General features: G+C 43.3%; 1 protein-coding gene across 6 annotated transcripts in view; it reads right to left on the bottom strand.

Annotated features, from left to right (window-relative positions):
• itprid2 (ITPR interacting domain containing 2) overlaps positions 1–19,195 on the bottom strand; it is an 80,608-nt gene that overhangs the window by 52,491 nt on the left and 8,922 nt on the right. For 2 of the 6 annotated variants that reach the window (XM_061791575.1, XM_061791574.1), the window contains exons 2-5: positions 15,539–17,088; positions 13,934–13,976; positions 1,070–1,119; positions 896–949 (exon numbers count right to left, since the gene is read on the bottom strand). In XM_061791575.1, coding sequence (XP_061647559.1) covers positions 896–949; positions 1,070–1,119; positions 13,934–13,976; positions 15,539–15,839 — 448 coding nt within the window. In that variant the 5' untranslated portion in view covers positions 15,840–17,088. Of the gene's footprint in view, positions 1–895; positions 950–1,069; positions 1,120–1,880; positions 3,592–13,933; positions 13,977–15,538; positions 17,089–19,195 lie in introns of those variants that run through there. The other 4 variants (XM_061791576.1, XM_061791573.1, XM_061791578.1 and 1 more) reach the window with 4 other exon arrangements.

Here is a 19,195-nt window from a genome sequence, read left to right as displayed (position 1 = left end):
TCTCTCTCTCTCTCTCTCTCTCTCTCTCTCTCTCTCTCTATATATATATATATATATATATGCAACATTTGCACAATCGACATTGTCCCAGATTATCGCACTACTAGTCACTTTAAACTGCATACACTCCTTGAAGTCTCGGCGCCCTTTGCACAAAGGTCATTGCACCGGACTATAGCTCTAAGTGCTAGAGGACCTTACATCTTTTTGTACAATTGTCAAAAAAAAGAAAAATAATAATAATTTGTCCCGGCATTACCAGCAACCTTTTATTGCTCAGTGACTGTTTTTCTCAATGTATTTATGTCTCAAAAGTATTCTTGACTGTCTGTTGTCATACTAGAGCAGCTCCAACTACTGGAGACAAATTTCTTGTGTGTTTTTTGGACATAATTGTCAAAATAAAGATGAATCTGATTCTGATATATTTATATATTCCCTCCCCACTTTAAATCTTAAACTACGGTATGCCAATTAAGACAACTATTCATCAGCATGCATGGTCATGCTGTATCGTCCCAAAAAAGAGTGCGACCAAATCATGTGCTGGTGCGACCAACTTACCAGTTGCAAAAGTAAGTGTAGAGCCCTGAATGAAACCAAACTGCGAAACACACATTGTGCCATTTTGTATTTGATGGAGGCGTTTTTCGTGGGATTTTGGGCGTTAATATTTTCCTACCGTCACAATCTTACCACAAAGATAATGTTACTAAAAATAACTCTGACTGCTTTATTTAGCCCTCTGCACCCGCTCGGTATGACAAAATGACAAAACAACAATTGAACTTAATTGGCTTCTGACATGCTTCCGTTGCATAAGTTTGAAAGATGCCATTCTGGTATGTACTGTAGGTCACAGTTAAAAGAGATGTGAACAGATACTACTACTGACCTTCAGCTCCCAGAGAAAGGTCATCTTCGAAGCTGCAGCCGTTCCTCGGCGCACCTGTTGTCAATTGACAAATGCTGGTTGGCGTAAATCGCTTCGCACACGTTAAACACACACACACACACACACACACACACACACACACACACAAAGTTGTTCTGTACAGGAAGTGCTTACCTTTGCCCGAAGGTGTGCTCTGATCATCTAGTGACACAGCCAGCGGCGTCCTAAGACACAAACATTTTAAAACAATATACTGTGGGGGCGGGATCAAACACTTGAGAGGTTCACACAAAAAAACAAAAAACAGCATGTTAGCCTTTAAATTTATACAGACGCACGCACACAGAGATCTCTGTAACTGTATACACGCAGACACAAACTATGATCCCTACACATTTATACAGCATAAATGTATACACACAGACACAAACTATGATCCCTAAGCATTTATACAGCCGCACACATACATGCACGCACACCAAAATCTCTGTATATTTAAACACACATAAAAAACACACACTAAGATCTCTGTAAATTTACACACACACACACACACACACGCTGCACGCTGATCCCTGCACATTTACATGCACACACGCACACACCCCAAGATGCCTGTAAAATTACACACACGTGCACTCTATGATCCCTGCACATTTACATGCGCACGGGCAGACACACACACACACACAGAGCAAAGTTATCTAACTAAAACAGGTTAGGCTAACTACTTTTAGGTAGGACCAAGTAATTGCGCTAGTAAAGGATCTGCCAATGATGCTAACTGCTAGTCCAACTGAGGCGCTGATGCTAATAGTCTTCCCAGCTCCCATGCTAAATGTGGCTAACTTCCTGTCATGCTAAAAAGGCTAACACAGTGACGCTAGGTACCAGAAAGGCCGAGGCGTGCTCCACGGCGTCACGCATATTGAAATAGCGCACCTGAAATAGCGCAGCTCCTGGATGTTAGCTCACCCAGTCTTACCTGTCTGTCAGGCTACGTGGTTAAGCGGCTAAGGGGCTGTCAGCTATGGCAGGTCACCTGTTGATTAGAACCGACCGGACCAGACTAGACTGGACCGACTGGACTGGACCAACTCGCTGAGAGCTGCTTTGCGACTGAGCTAGAGGCAGCCGGACGCTCTTACGCAAGACAACGCTCTTATCAATGGGACAAACTTCAAGCTGCCCTCCTCCCTCAGAGACACAGACAGACACACACACACTTTCTCACGCACATTTACACATTCATTCTCTTAACACACACATGGGCACACTTGTATAGGTTTTTATTCATGCACATTATCACACGCACTCTGTTATTATGAATACACACATACACACATGCACACACTTTGCGTAACCTACTGCAGCCGCCACGTTCACACGCCCTCCAACTTGCCACAGGCGGCCATGTTGGGCCCTGTGGTGGTTGCCATGGAAAAGAGCAATTGCTTAATTTTGCTTACATGGCAACACTGTGCATGCATGTGTGAGCTAGTGTGCCAGCATGTGTGTGATAAGAGTGTTGACTCAGCAGATGAAGTAGCTCCTCCTTTGTTGACTTTCTCTTTACCGTCTCTCGACATTTTTTGACAGTCTACTTGGGCGTGTGTGTGTATGTGTGTGTGCGTGTGTGTATAGGCAAAGACTGTGTGTTGGTCCTACGTCAGTGGGCTGATAATACAACTAAACACACCTTGAGATGTCAGAGAAAAAAAACAACACCAGCCTGTAGGTCAGTTGAGCGTAGCCACTCCGAACCCTGCGCTACAGTTGGGGGCTTCGACTCTCCTTTCACTGTGTGGATTTTGCAACTAGGAAATAGCCTGTTGCTAGTTGCTAACTGGTCTAATTGAAGGGGTAACGGTTTATTTACTAATTATTACATGTTGTTGAATAACAAACAAAAATGTGATGATTGGCTCGGATTTTACATCTAAAAACTGAAAAAAAAAGTATTTTAAATGCATTCAATGATAACATGGTTGTGACGCTGTCTAAATTGTTAGTTATGCCCATTTTTCCTTGACTATGTAGTTTGAATAAACAGAAACACTATTTTAATTCTTGTTAGCATGTTGCTAGTGAATAAGTGGTACAAGTTGAGCTCTTTAAAGGTTTACTTAAATACTTTTGACACTTTACATTTTTTATTAACTAAATAAAGTTTGATTAAGCAGAGAAACTATTCTAAATATTGTAAACTATCATTGTGTTTTTTTATTCAAATGCGATTCCATCCATTTAGTTGACATTCTGACGGCAGATATAAAAACATTTTTCGAATTGTCATCTCTATAAATTAGCCAAATGCTTTTTGTGGCAAAGATACACAAAAACTAATAAGGTGAGAAAAATTACCCAACTAAAAATGCCATATATCAACTAAACCCTTTGTTAAATGAACTAGTTAATGGTGAGAAAATTGACACTTATTCCATAGTGTCTTTAAAATAATGTCTGCAGAAAAAAATGCCCCCCAACATAGACTCAGTAGTAATTTAATGCTAATTTTCTGATGAAATATTTTATTTTCAGCCAGATTTTAGCCCGCCCACATTTTGGACATGTCAGCCTGTCACAGACAGACACATAGATGGCAGAAGGCAAAGACATTTCCTCATTGAACCTCTATGTATTATGCGTTGTAATTGTTGCCTGTATTGAAATCTGGATAATTTTCATACAAAAGTGACTGAAAATAGTGATTGTGAAACATGTTGGAAGAATTGTTTTAAAAAAAAAAAAAAAAAAATCAACCGTTGAAATGCCTCCTTGAGGAAAGAAGATAATCACGTCATCCCAATTGAAGTCATTCTTGCAGATTAATTACCACGTCATCTTTATTTTGTCTCCCTATTTATGCCCACGTACACCTCTGAAAATAGAACAATCAGCCCGGTATTTATGATTTTATCATCCCACGAGGAAGTGCTTTGCAGATTCATTTCCGCATAGATACACGGCTTTCTTCAGCTCAATTTTGTATCGACTACACCACAGATGCCTCTAAAATGTTCCAATAAAGTTCCTATATGTAGACCACAAAAGCATTTCTGTAGGTGACAATCTGTCCTGCCCCAAGTGGAGGAGTACAAGTATCTCGGGGTCTTGTTCACGAGTGAGGGAATAATCGAGCAGGAGATCGGCAGGCGGATCGATGCAGCATCTGCAGTGATGTGCACGCTATATCGTCTGTTGTGGTAAAGAAGGAGCTGAGCAGAAAGGTAAAGCTCTCAATTTACCAGTCGATCTACGTTCCTTACCCTCACCTATGGTTACGAGCTTTGGGTCGTGACTAAAACAGATAAGTAACTGGATGAGCCAAAACTTTCTTCAATTAAACCACAACAAAATTTATAAAATTGTTTTTGGCAGTAAAGAGGATTGCTGTTAGTAAATACCTGGAGTCATTCTCTTTAAAGACATCAGACCAAGTCCGTAACTTTGGTGTGTTGATAGACTCTGACCTGACTTTCAACAGTCATAACAAATCAATTACTTAAACAGCGCTTTACCAGCTGAACATCATATCCAGGGTGAAGACTTGCATGTGCCTCCTACGTTGGGAGGAATGCAGAAGCATTGTAACTTGCTACGGCGTACTACGCCAGTCAAAGCCGCGTTTTGCAATCGATCGGGCGAGAGGTTTTCCCAGCATGCCTAGCACTGTTGTATAGTTGTTAAAATGCTGTTTTATGTCAGTTAGTCCCCTAATTCCATAAATAGTTGTAAAATTATGAATAATTTTACAAGCCCTCCGCAGCTTGTTGTTGTTGCCTTAACTATTTTTTTATTGTCTTGCACCAGGAGTCAAACTGCCACCCAAGGAGATGACCCGTCTAGTTTACAGGACGTTGCGTAAGACAGCTCACATGCAGATGGCTATGTGTGAGGTGGACAATACCTCAGTAAAGCCGCAGTGTGAAAATTAAACACTAGAGTGCAGCACAGCAAAATTATTTAAACATACAGTGGAATCGGACCCCGATTTAACAGATATCGGAGAAAACGGACCGCCAGGGATGAACGTGTCCTACAATAGTTTCCATTAAGCTTTACATGATCAGGATTTTTGGGGCCGATCTCCGATCAGTGAGTTTAAAAAAAAAAAATATCACCGATCTGATCACAAGCTGAAGCAATGTGTCTATTTAAATAACTTGTTCATTTACTGTATATGCTTTTTTACTGCATACTGAGTATGTTCAAAAGTATTCTCTAGTCAGGTCATGTATTCTAATCAGCCAGGTCAAACCAACATTACAACACGACAGAAATAATGAGTGCTAAAATTACTGTATTGTAATTAAATTACTTCACACACACCAAAACCTTAGAGCATGATTCGACAGAACGCCGGCATGTTTACGTACAACCATTAGTGCTAGCACTAGCTTGCTAGGCTACATAACGTTTTGTTGCCTGCTTGCGAGACGTATCGTATTAAAAGTACGTCAACATACCTCAAGCAATCCTGAAAAGAACGTCCTCTCCCGAGCACCGGTGATACCACCACACGTTTTTCCCCATTTTGTTCTTACAATACATGCAGCGCGATCCATTGTTGTTGTCGTCACCATGGTAATGAGTGTATCCGGTTGCGTTTGAGTTGACAAGATAAAGCCCAGTGATCGTAAAAGATGGGATGCGGTGTCATCGGAAGACAAGATTTTATTGCAATAGTCTGACATAGTGCAGTCGTGAAAGACCAAATTTGTCTTGGAGTCTGATCCAGGCATTACGTGTCGTCTGTCTCAGACGTGTTGTCTGTGCCACACCGCCAAAATGTTTTTTTTTAATAACTTTATTGGGAGTCAGATATTTACAGTTCTACAGTGGGGCAAACAAGTACTTAGTCAGCTACCAATTGTGCAAGTTCTCCCACTTAAAAATATGAGAGGCCTGTAATTTTCATCATAGGTATACCTCACCTATGAGAGACAAAATGAGAAGAAACATAAAAAAATCCAGAAAATCACTGTCTGATTTTTAAAGAATTTATTAAATATACTGTAGACGATGGCGACGCGTAATACCGTAATTTCTTGTGTATAATGCGCACCCGTGTATAATGTGCACCCCCAAAGCTGACGTCAAAATTCTGGAAAACCCTTCAACCTATGTATAATGCATTTTTAAAATGCATGATTTTGCTTCTACCCATATGATCAAAACATTATCATCTGTATTTTGTTAGTTTTTTCAAAGAATTATTTTAAAGTTAAGCACTTTATTGGAACACATAATACTTTCTTTTTATTGACTTGCTCTTATTTGAAAATTCACAGCCCTACTTTTATTTAGTAAATGAGAAAACACACGGTTGTGCTCATATGTTTGATTACCGAGGCAGATGTGTACAATTCTTTTAAGAAAACATGAACGACCAGGCGAAACACATTTAATTTAATTTTAATCGGATTCAAATTAAACTGTCAAGCATTTCAGAAAAGCATTATCATTAAACAAAACATAACCATAAAGAAATTAATGATGGTTGTTGTTCAGTCACTCATTAAAATCTATATACATTTCACAAATTCTGCCTGGGGCCCCCCACTGGAGCCAGGCCTGGTGGTGGGGCTCGAAGGCGAGCGCCTGGTGGCCGGGCCTGCACCCATGGGGCCCGGCCGGGCACAGCCCGAAAGGGTAACGTGGGTCCCCCTTCCCATGGGCTCACCACCTGTGGGAGGGGCCATAGGGGTCGGGTGCAGTGTGAGCTGGGCGGTGGCCGAAGGCGGGGACCTTGGCGATCCGATCCCCGGCTACAGAAGCTGGCTCTAGGGACGTGGAATGTCACCTCTCTGGCAGGGAAGGAGCCCGAGCTGGTGTGTGAGGTCGAGAAGTTCCGACTCGATATAGTCGGACTCGCCTCCACACACACCTGGGGCTCTGGTACCAGTCCTCTCGAGAGGGGTTGGACTCTCTTCCACTCTGGAGTTGCCCATGGTGAGAGGCGCCGAGCAGGTGTGGGTATACTTATTGCCCCCCGGCTCGGCGCCTGTACGTTGGGGTTCACCCCGGTGGACGAGAGGGTAGCCTCCCTCTGCCTTCGGGTGGGGGGACGGGTCCTGACTGTTGTTTGTGCCTATGCACCAAACAGCAGTTCAGAGTACCCACCCTTTTTGGAGTCCTTGGAGGGGTGCTGGAGAGCGCTCCCGCTGGGGACTCCATTGTTCTGTTGGGGGACTTCAATGCTCACGTGGGCAATGACAGTGAGACCTGGAAGGGCGCGATTGGGAGGAACGGCCCCCCCGATCAGAACCCAAGCGGTGTTCTGTTATTGGACTTCTGTGCTCGTCACGGATTGTCCATAACGAACACCATGTTCAAGCATAAGGGTGTCCACACGTGCACTTGGCACCAGGACACCCTAGGTCGCAGTTCGATGATCGACTTTGTGGTCGTGTCATCGGACTTGCGGCCGCATGTCTTGGACACTCGGGTGAAGAGAGGGGCGGAGCTGTCAACTGATCACCACCTGGTGGTGAGTTGGCTCCGATGGTGGGGGAAGATGCCGGTCCGACGTGACAGGCCCAAACGTATTGTGAGGGTCTGCTGGGAACGTCTGGCAGAATCCCGTCAGAAGGAGTTTCAACTCCCACCTCCGACAGAACTTTGCTCATGTTCTGGGGGAGGCGGGGGACATCGAGTCCGAGTGGACCATGTTCCGCGCCTCCATTGCTGAGGCGGCCGACCGGAGCTGTGGCCGTAAGGTGGTCGGTGCCTGTCGTGGCGGCAATCGCCGAACCCGTTGGTGGACACCAACGGTGAGGGATGCTGTCAAGCTGAAGAAGGAGTCCTATCGGGCCTTTTTGGCCTGTGGGACTCCTGAGGCAGCTGATGGGTACCGGCTGGCCAAGCGGAATGCAGCTCTGGTGGTCGCTGAAGCAAAAACCCGGGCATGGGAGGAGTTCGGTGAGGCCATGGAGAAAGACTTCCGGACGGCTTCGAGGAAATTCTGGTCCACCATCCGACGTCTCAGGAGAGGAAAGCAGTGCACCACCAACACTGTGTATAGTGGGGATGGGGCGCTGCTGACCTCGACTCGGGACGTTGTGAGTCGGTGGGGAGAATACTTCGAAGACCTCCTCAATTCCACCGACACGCCTTCCCATGGGGAAGCAGAGTGTGGGTTCTCTGAGGCGGGCTCTCCTATCTCTGGGTTTGAGGTCACCGAGGTAGTTAAAAAGCTCCTCGGTGGCAGGGCCCCGGGGGTGGATGAGATTCGCCCGGAGTTCCTAAAGGCTCTGGATGTTGTGGGGCTGTCCTGGTTGACACGCCTCTGCAACATCGCATGGACATCGGGGACAGTGCCTCTGGATTGGCAGACTGGGGTGGTGGTCCCCCTTTTTAAGAAGGGTGTGTTCCAACTACAGGGGGATCACACTGCTCAGCCTCCCTGGTAAGGTCTATTCAGGGGTGCTGGAGAGGAGGGTCCGTCGGGAAGTCGAATCTCAGATTCAGGAGGAGCAGTGTGGTTTTCGTCCTGGCCGCGGAACAGTGGACCAGCTCTACACGCTCGGCAGGGTCCTCGAGGGTGCATGGGAGTTCGCCCAACCAGTCTACATGTGTTTTGTGGACTTGGAGAAGGCGTTCGACCGTGTCCCTCGGGGAGTCCTGTGGAGAGTGCTTCGGGAGTATGGGGTACCGAACCCCCTGATACGGGCTGTTCGGTCCCTGTACGACCGGAGTCAGAGTTTGGTCTGCATATCCGGCAGTAAGTCGGACTCGTTCCCGGTGAGGGTTGGACTCCGCCAAGGCTGCCCTTTGTCGCCGATTCTGTTCATAACTTTTATGGACAGAATTTCTAGGCGCAGCCGAGGCGTAGAGGGGGTCCGGTTTGGTGGCCTCAGTATTGCATCTCTGCTTTTTGCAGATGATGTGGTTCTGTTGGCTTCATCAAGCCGTGACCTCCAACTCTCATTGGAGCAGTTCGCAGCCGAGTGTGAAGCGGCTGGGATGAGAATCAGCACCTCCAAATCTGAGACCATGGTCCTCGGTCGGGAAAGGGTGGCATGCCATCTCCAGGTCGGGGATGAGATCCTGCCCCAAATGGAGGAATTCAAGTATCTTGGGGTCTTGTTCACGAGTGAGGGAAGAATGGAACGGGAGATCGACAGGCGGATCGGTGCAGCGTCTGCAGTGATGCGGACTTTGTATCGGTCCGTTGTGGTAAAGAAAGAGCTAAGCCGAAAGGCGAAGCTCTCAATTTACCGGTCGATCTTCGTTCCTACCCTCACCTATGGTCATGAGCTGTGGGTCGTGACCGAAAGAACAAGATCCCGGATACAAGCGGCCGAAATGAGTTTCCTCCGCAGGGTGTCCGGGCTCTCCCTTAGAGATAGGGTGAGAAGCTCGGTCATCCGGGAGGATCTCAGAGTAGAGCCGCTACTTCTCCGCATTGAGAGGAGCCAGATGAGGTGGCTGGGGTATCTGATTCGGATGCCTCCCGGACGCCTCCCTGGTGAGGTGTTCCGGGCATGTCCCACCGGGAGGAGACCCCGGGGACGACCCAGGACGCGCTGGAGAGACTACATCCTTCGGCTGGCCTGGGAACGCCTCGGATCCCCCCCGGAAGAGCTGGATGAAGTGGCTGGGGAGAGGGTAGTCTGGGCGTCCCTGCTGAAGCTACTGCCCCCGCGACCCGACCCGGATAAGCGGTAGAGAATGGATGGATGGATTGAAATTCTGCCTGGGTAAACTTATGAGCACAATTGTACATATATGCAGTCATATGTACCCCTGTCATATTGGAATGAAAGTGTAGGCTACACCTTTTTTATAACCTCTAGGTGGCATACCAGAATGAAAGTGTACAACTTTTTCATAACCTCTGGGGGGGGTCGTATTGGAATGAAAGTGTACAGCTTTTTCATAACCTCTAGATTGCGGCATACATTTAGCAAATGTGAAAGTCTTTTTTATTTTCCCCTATACCTATGTATAATGCGCACTATTGTCTTTTGACAATTTTGTGGGGTGAAAATCCACATTATACATGAGAAATTACGGTAAAAAAAAATTGCGCAGCCGGTCAATGACGTCATTGATCGGATCTGCGAATTATGACATTGAAGCCGATCAGCCGAGCAGCATAAAAGGCTAATTATCGGCCAATACTGATCAAGCCGATCAGACCGGTAAAGTCTAGTTTCCATTTGTCACTGAAACTGCCGTTGACAAGGTCTGTTAGTTCCAAAATTGGCCACTGTTGTTTACTAGACCTATGGCGCAATATAGGCTGCGACTGGGAGACACGTGTTTCCGGGTCACAGATATACAATATGACTAGATCCAACTAGTGCCTCCCATGCTATGTGGCAGCCATGTTGAATGTGGCAACATTTCCATGGCATCCATTTAATTGGCAGCCACGATGGCATGAATTCCATCTATTGTAGTAGCATATCTTGGATAGTGCTCTACGCAGAGAGAGCCCACATGACTTGCTGTGGTGTTAACTCAAAGAGGAACACAACACACGAGTCTCTGGAATCTGGAACGTCCTATTTTTGGTGAAGTAATTTTTTTTTGTCAAGCCAGTCATCTATGGTAACGGATTTGGAACAAGGAAGCACGCTAATTCCTCGTGGCTCATGAAAGCGACGCGCCTATGACAAGTACGTCAGCAATGGCTACATAACGCACACCAGCATAGGAAGTTTGGATAAAATTTAAACATTTTCAAATATTTTCAAGCTTTTTTGTATTTATTTTCAATAACTTTTTACTGTACTGGGCATTTTAGGCCATGAAAAAAAGTACAAAACAATATTGTACTGTACTGTAATATGGGTCCATAAGTACTTCAATATAACGAACAATCAGCTGCAACGGACGACCCCTCGCCCCTATCATTCTGTTACGTTGAGGTTCCACTGTTGAATATAGACGTAGATAAATTATAGTATTTTTAACATAAACCCAAATAGAATCAAAAATTTTAAAGTCACATGATTTTAAAATTAAATTATGTCTTTTCTAAAACATATCTACTAATACACCTCATTTCATTATGGTGTTTTTTTTATTTGTTTTTTTTACTTTTGCTATGCCTATGTATAATATGCACTATTGACTTAAGATATTTTGGGGAGGGGGGGAAATTGCGCATCATACACAAAAAATTATGGTAACTAACAATCTGGTTGGCAAAATAATACTAGTAACTTAGTGAGATGTGTCAGTGCTTACAGTGCTCCATGTCAGTGCGTTGGTTAGGACTTTCGGACGAATTAGGCAAGAACTTAACATTCTTCACAAAGTAGTTGTCAGTCATTCTTTTCATCTTGTCATCAGTTCTATTTCCACTCTAAATCTAATGGGCCTAAGCCACTAACCTAGGCCTGTCACTATAACAAAATTTAAGAATATTTTCCCACAAATGATCATAATAAACGATCGTATCATTGATGTTTTTTATGCCACTGATATATTATAATTAATATTAATTTAACTATATCCATTGTAATAGCAAATAACTTAATTCTCAATATTAAACATTGACATTGAAATGTAGAACATCTTAGATAAATAAATTAAACAGACTCAGGCTCTGTTCACAAAATTTATTTAATTAATTAACTTAATTATTAAATATTTAGCACAGCGGTATAGAGTCCTTAAATGAATGCCTTAACAGGCAATATAGTGCCAATCGATTTTCCAGTTTGCAAAGTAACAATAACGGCACAACACGTAGATCAAAGCAACCCGTTTTGCATCAAGATTTGTACTATTAAAAAATTCTGCAACATTTCTTTAAACGCTGCTTTGTCAACATGTTCAATGGCTCTTCTCTTACAATAGCGAGTAAAGCTATACTGTATAATGGTAGCGTACATGTGCCATATACGCTGTCATGTTTATATTTGCATTGTTGGGCAAAGGCTTACTTAATTCCAAGATGACAGGAAATAGGAAATGTCCCACCGTGTTTTTTGTTCCCAGCTGAAGAAATTGGGTGGGATTGTTGTATTTGAAAGGGATCTTGTCACTTTGAAGTTTTAAGTTGTTGTCGTCTTTGTTGTGACTTCATATAAATTCGATATACCAGCTTGTTGGTGTTCACGGGATGCCGTGTTCATCTGGCTTGAATCCAAAATGGTCCCACATCGTCACAGTGGCATTAGACTTTGGAATTAATTCCATTTATGCAGCTCAACTTTCTGTAATTGTACGGCAACATGCTAGCCGTCAGAGAACACACACAGGCATGCACACAACGACGGCCAATCAGAGGGGACCCTGCCCTTTACCATCTCTGATTGCTTCAGACACCATGATGGGTTTCATGTGTGTCTGCTTTCAAAGTCAAAATTTCTTTTTTTTTTCTCCCTCAAATGGCTGGGTGACCCGGGTTCAAAGCCTCGCCTGTGTGGAGTATATTAGAATGAAAGTGTACACCTTTCTCATAACCTCTAGGTGGCGGTGGCATATTGGAATGAAAGTGTACAGCTTTTTGATAAAACTCTAGATGAGGGCATACATTTATAAAATAGAATTTTCCCCTATACCTATGTATAATGCGCACCATTGACTTTTGACATTTTTTGTGTGTGGGGGGCGGAATGTGTATTATACATGAGAAATTACGGTAATTAATTATTTATTTAAAGGCGCACAATTCAGAGATTAGGGCGCAGGTGCGACCAAATCAATTGCACTCGAAACCCCTGTTATTGCTACAGCAATAATAGCGTTTTGGAGGTACAGTAAACGAATGTTAACAATGGATGGACGGTGATAGCGTGCACAGTAATATATGATTTGACAGAGCTCGAGACTGCGACCAAAGTGGTTGCATATGCGACCCTTTTTTTCAGTGTGTGCGAGTAAAGATTTCATGTGCACGCCCGCGACCCTAGTGAGGATAAGCGGTACAGAAAAATGGATGGATGGATATATATGTCATGCTGTACCTCCCCCAAAAAAGGGTCAAGTGCAAAAGTTGTGTAGAGCCCTGTTTGAAGATGTGTTTTTCACCAAAACCTGTGGGAAACCTGTGCACAGACACGACTAAAATATATTGAGAAGGACTCAAGTAAGAAAGCAAGAAAAAGAGAGGTTTTCGGTTGTCCTGCTTTCACCTCTGTACCCTTGTTACGTGAACCTTCCGGCAATACCCTGAGTCTTCGCACTGTACTTGATCAGTATGAAAGGCCCCCGCGTCAAAGCGCAACGACGACGGCAACGGGGGTGTGGCCATTCCATCTTTGGAAGTGGTAATGCAACAGCCTAGAAGGAAGTCTGGAGGCTTTCCCCGCTAAGTGGACCGCAACTCGGCAAGATGCAGTCATTGCTGGAAAAGAAAGCCCTAACTTTGCTTATTTAAAAGCAGGAGGAGGTGACGCGGCGGGAAAAAAAAGGAAATGTGGATATCCCATACTAACGTCATAGCAGCATTTCAGAATTTAAAGTCGTCCATGAAGTTTCTAGTTCCAGGAAGAGTGCTTCGAGGTGTATTTCAGGCTCAGCAGGGAGCTTTGAAAAGGAGTTTGAAAGACTCCTGTAGACCCATCTTGGTATATTATTTTTCTATTGGCCCAAAGTTCGGCGGAGTGGGACACCGCAATTATTATGCCTTCCTCTATTTCCCCCTTGCCATTTACAGCAGTCCGCCAAAATAGCACTCAGAAATCACTCCACCAGCACCGCTCCTATTGGAGGAGCTTTTTGACATCACCGCATCAACGCTCCAGAATAGAAAAGTTTTCTATCCGATGACGCAACGCTGAGCGTCAGATCCCGTCTGCATTTATGCGACGCTCGGCGTTACGTCAAAATGCGCTGATGCCCCCTCAGCACACACATAACGAATGGGAATATCGAAGGCATCAGACGCCTTGCCAAGTGCAGCGTGAAAGAGCCTTTACGATAATACAGTGAGCTTTACCACAATATCGCAATAATTATTTTACCACTTGATTAATATCGTGATAAAACCAAACTGTGAGATATAGATTGTTACATCCCTATCCTTCAAGCATATTTGTTTAGGCTGTCAATCAGCTGTCATTCAAAACTTACCTGCATTGGTCGAGCCAGCTGGTGATCTTGTTGGGAGTAAGTCCTATGAGAACAACAAAAAGAGAGAGGAGAGAGCGATGCTCTGTGAGACGACAGCACGCAACCCAAACTGGTTACGAAAGAAAAAAAAAAAAAAAAAAAAACTAAGCCCCAGAAGCTTCCGGCTTGGCGGCTAATGTTTTTTTTTTTTTTTTTATGCATTGTGTGTTTGTTTTAGTGAGTGGCGCTGACAAATAAACGCAGGGAGGCAAGAAAGAGGAACAAAAGTCAACACGTGGCGTGTTGAAACAAGAGCACAAAACAAAACATTCCCAAACTGTAACCACTGTGCCGCCAGGGAATTATCTGACTGACATAGTCAGCTGCACTTAGCATAACAGCTAGCGGCATGCTAAAATGTGCAAACATTCACAAGATAAAAATCTTCCGGATGATGGCAGTGCAAACATATTGTTTTCATAAAACAAGATCATCCGATCAGAAAGCATTTGTGACAGGTCTGATGCTGCTAGTCTAGAGCTTCACATAGCTAACCAAAATCACGATGAATAGGCATCTTCAAAAAGTTATTTACTGAACTCAAAGCAGTTATACAGGGTGATTGAAAAGTATTATTCTGATTTCATGTCAGAAAGTGAGAAAAAAAAAGTGTATGTCTTTTAATATACAGGGTGATTGAAAAGTAACTCCCTATTTTAAAATACATATAATTTATTCATATGTTGTAATATTTTTCAAAATTTTTTTGTGTATGTTCCATGATTAAAGGAGCAAGTCTATTCTACCAAACCAATGACTTTGGAAGAACTTGAAGGGCGAATACGAGAAGTTATGTCTTCCATCCCACAAGAGTTCCTTGTGAAATCAGTTAATGCGGTATCCAAGCGGCTTGAGAAACTGGTGGCTAATGCTGGTGCCCATATCGAATTTTGACTAAAACTCCATGCAATACACTTTCTTCTCATGTTCATTTCTTGTAAGAATTATAGTTCAGAAAAAATTACAAGTACTTAAAAATAGGGATTTACTTTTCAATCACCCGGTATACAGCTCTATGTGCCTGATACAAAAATGAAAGAGCTGTATCACTACGCCGAGTTCAAAGAAGCAGATCTAACAATATCAAAGAACCAGATTTTTGATTGAGACCCATTAACCAGATCTACTAACAAGATCAAAGAACCAGATTCTAACCACCAAATTCAAAGAACCAGATCTATGATCAAGATCCATGAACTGGATCTACCACAAGAACTACCGACAACAATATTCCTGAGCCAACTCTATCACCAAGATCTATGAATTAGATCTAACACCTCAAAGAACCAGAGTTAATGCAAAATTTTAAAAAACGATCTTCCACAAGATCAACCAACCATATCCCATTAAGCAGATCTATCACCAAGATCCATGAACTAGATCTATCACCAACACCAAAGAACCAGATCGTCACCAAGATCCCTGAACTAGATCTATCCCTAACATCACAGAATCAGATCTTTCACAAGAGCCATGAACCAGATCTACAAACAAATCAAAGAACCAGATCTATCACCAGGCAAGGAACATCAACAAACATGTCAGAGCTAAGATGGTGAGGTTCACCTGGTTCTTCAGAGGTCCTCTTAGGGTCTCCATTGGAATCAGGGCAGTCTGTCAGATGTCCCTGTGGGGGTCCAGAGGTCAGTGCTTTCTGTGTCTCCTGCCAGGTAGACTCTCTGCTCTTGGCCCAGGCCCGCCGCCGCAGGGACGCCAGGCTGCAGTCGGCCACAGCACTGCCATCTAAAGGTTCAAAGTAGACTTTACACCGATCTGATCGGCCTGATCGGTATCGGCCGATATTTAGCATTTTATGCTGATCGGCTTTAATGTGATAATTCGCCAATCCGATCTCCGCAAAAGACATTTACTCCGCGTCGCCATCGTACAGAGTATATTTGAATCCAAAAGAAAGTTTATTTTTAGCCTTGTTGCGTGTCTTTTCGCGTAGTACTGTTAATATCTGATGGCCAATAAAGTTCTTAACATTTTTTTTTAAAAACGTCAGCGGTGTGGGACAGAAAACATGTCTGAGACAGACAACACGTAATGCCTGAATCAGACAAATTTGCTCTCACACGATTGCACTAAGTCAGACTACTACAATGAAATCTTGTATTCCGATACCACCGCATTCCATTTTTTACGATCATTGGGCTTTATCTTGTCAACTCAAATGCGACCGGATACACTTGTTACCGTGGCAGCAACAACAAGAGTGGATCGTGCTGACTGTATAATAAGAACAAAATGGGGGGGGGGGAAAAGTGTTGGTGGTCACCGGTGCTCAGGAGAGGACGTTTGTTTAAGGCTTACTTGAGGTATGTTCCCGTACTTTTAATACGATACGGCTCGCAAGCAGGCAACAAAACGTTATGTAGCCTAACAAGCTAGTGCTAGCACTAACAGTTGTACGTAAACATGCTGCCGTTCTGTCGAAGCATGCTCTAAAGTTTCAGTGTGGGTGAAGTTTAATTACAATAAAGTAATTTAATTACAATAAGTTAGCACCCATTATTTCTGTCATCTTGTAATGTTGGTTTGACCTGACTGATTAGAATACATGACCTGACTAGAGCAGTGATTTCCAACCTTTATTGAGCCAAGGAACATATTTTACAATTGAAAAATCTCACGGCACACCAACAAACAAAAATGTCACAAAAAGTAGATACATTAATTACTGTATGTACTTCCTGCCATCTAAAAGAAGACCATTCATTTGTTCTGTCTGTCACTATGCCTCACTGGCAGAAATAGATGAACAAGATACATTATTTATTGTAAATATATTTTTTTGAGCAATTAAGTACACAAGTATATACAGTAAATGAACAGGTCATTAAAAAAGGCACACTGCTCCATCTTGTGATCGGATTGGTGATCGGTTATCGTTTTTTTTAACTCGCTGATTGGTCATCGGCCCCAAAAATCCTGATCGTGTAAAGCCTAGTTCAAAGGGGAATCACAACAGCAAGTCATCAAGTATCATATGACCTGATTGTCAATCAAACCTGACAGGAGGGGAAGGGGAGCACCTGGAGGCGGAACCGCGTCCAGGACGATGGCAGGACTCTCCATGGTCGCAATGGCAACATCAACAGCTGCTAGAATACCTGTGAGGACACAAAGAGGGACATGGAACAATTACAACCAGGGGAAACACTGGGAGCAGAGAGACTATTGGAACCATTAGAACTAACGGATCCACTGGCACCAATAGAACCACTGAAACCAGATGAAACTACTGGAACCACTGGGACCATTGCAACCATTGGAACCACTAGAACTATTAGAACCACTGTAACCACTGGGACCATTGAAGTCCCTCGAACCATTGGGACTAGTAGAACCATTGTAACCACTGGGACCACTGGCACCTCTGAGAACCATTGGGAACATTAGAACAACTGAGACTACGGGAACCATTGAGGCCACTAGAATCATTGAGACGACTGGAAAAATTGGAACTATTAGAACTGCACAATGGATGCTACAGTCACTACGGATGGGGAAAGTGCTATAAAGGAAGATCACGGCCAAAAATACACAAGCCGGGATCGGGATGTGTGAAACAGGAAACAAGTGTTTACGGCCACCAGCACAACAACTTCCTGTCTGGAGTGTGTGTGTGTGCGATTTACAGAAATTCAAAACATCATCACACACGCAACTAAAGTCACACACACAAACTTTCAATACACTTAAAGTGTAAACAACAACAACAATTCCACTAACACCAAGACAAACGTTCCCAAAGGATATCATGGAAATTGTCCTTACCGGGGTCAAACTGTGGCAACCATAACAGATTTAGTAACTGTCCAGACATTGTTTTAATTCCTATTTTTAACACTTTAAAGAAATTAAAATTAAGTAAAACTGCTCAGCTTTAGCTAACATAAGCATACAATGAACACTGTTTAATTGAATGACAACTGAACCCGTAATTCATGCAGCTTTTTTTGTTGTAATATCGCAATAAGTGCAAAAATAAGCTTAACACGATAAAACATAGGACCAATACATTTTCATTCTATCTGTGACAATTTTTTTAAAATGCCACAAAGCAAAACACACACACACAATGATCAACAAAACACAACTTCTTACTTTTAGTGCAGTAAAATATACTATTTGAAGTCGTTAACTTGTCTACGTCCCTAACCAGTGTTTTATGACATTAATGAAAATTTCAATTTTTTTTTTTTTTTTTTAAATGCCTTAACTTGTTTGTAGAGACATGAAAGCTTTCAGTAAATATTGGTGTCATTAGAGATCGTGTCATTAAGTTGTTTATCTTGGCAATAAACATTTAACTCGTTCACTGACATGGATGTTTCTATTCATCAAGTGGAATCCAAACGTTTACTGCGAGGATCACCAACATGATGCCCACAGGCTCCAGGTAGACCCCAAGAACCACATAAGTAGCCCACGGGCCTGTTCTGCAAATAGCTCACCAGTGATGGGACTTTGCGATTTTCTAGAAATGTTATAGAAGTGATCATTTGAAAATGTAAACACTGACAGAGATACAGAGAGTTTCTTAATTGAGAGAAATCATTAACATGATCAGTGTCTTCACATAAATCGCCGTCTAACTCCCCAATCGCCATTTCCATTGACAGTAACGGATGAATAGCGAATCACAATCGAATCGTTACTTCTTGTACTATTCTGAAATAAAGACGTCGTTGTCCAACAAATTAAAAATCAAATTTAAATATTTGAAAACTATCTATAGCCCCCTGGTTAAGTCCTGGCCGCAGATTTTGTCAGAAGACCAGAAAAGATGCATTTTGGCTTGTGCGAGCAAACGCTGTAAAAAGCTGATGCCAAAAGGCTTCTTTTTAGTTTAATATGGCTTACTTTAACCATGATCCCTTGCTGCATCATGGCAGTGGTCTGTTTTGTGCCATCCTCAGCAATGTAAAATGAGTAAATCCATGCTGGCTGCCTGGGAACATCTGCTTCTACTTAGCCAGCTAGTTAGCTTAGGTGCTAGTTGGCGGTAGCTCTCGACAACCATCTTCCACGATGTTTTGAATGAATGTTGCATAACTTTATACAATTCATCTGCTGTGGTCGCAGTCCGCCATGAGCATTCGTGCGGCTCCTCCTCATGGGAAGCTACTTTTTGCGGAGGTTATTGTCTCAGGAGAGCCAGCTCCGTGATTTATATGATCAGCTAGTGGCTACTGTAGTATTGCGCATGTGCAG

This window comes from Phyllopteryx taeniolatus, chromosome 12, assembly GCF_024500385.1.
Source record: "Phyllopteryx taeniolatus isolate TA_2022b chromosome 12, UOR_Ptae_1.2, whole genome shotgun sequence".
NCBI lineage: Eukaryota > Metazoa > Chordata > Actinopteri > Syngnathiformes > Syngnathidae > Phyllopteryx > Phyllopteryx taeniolatus.
The sequence above is the reverse complement of the archived record's forward strand: the minus strand, read 5'-3'. Positions and strand labels throughout refer to the sequence as shown.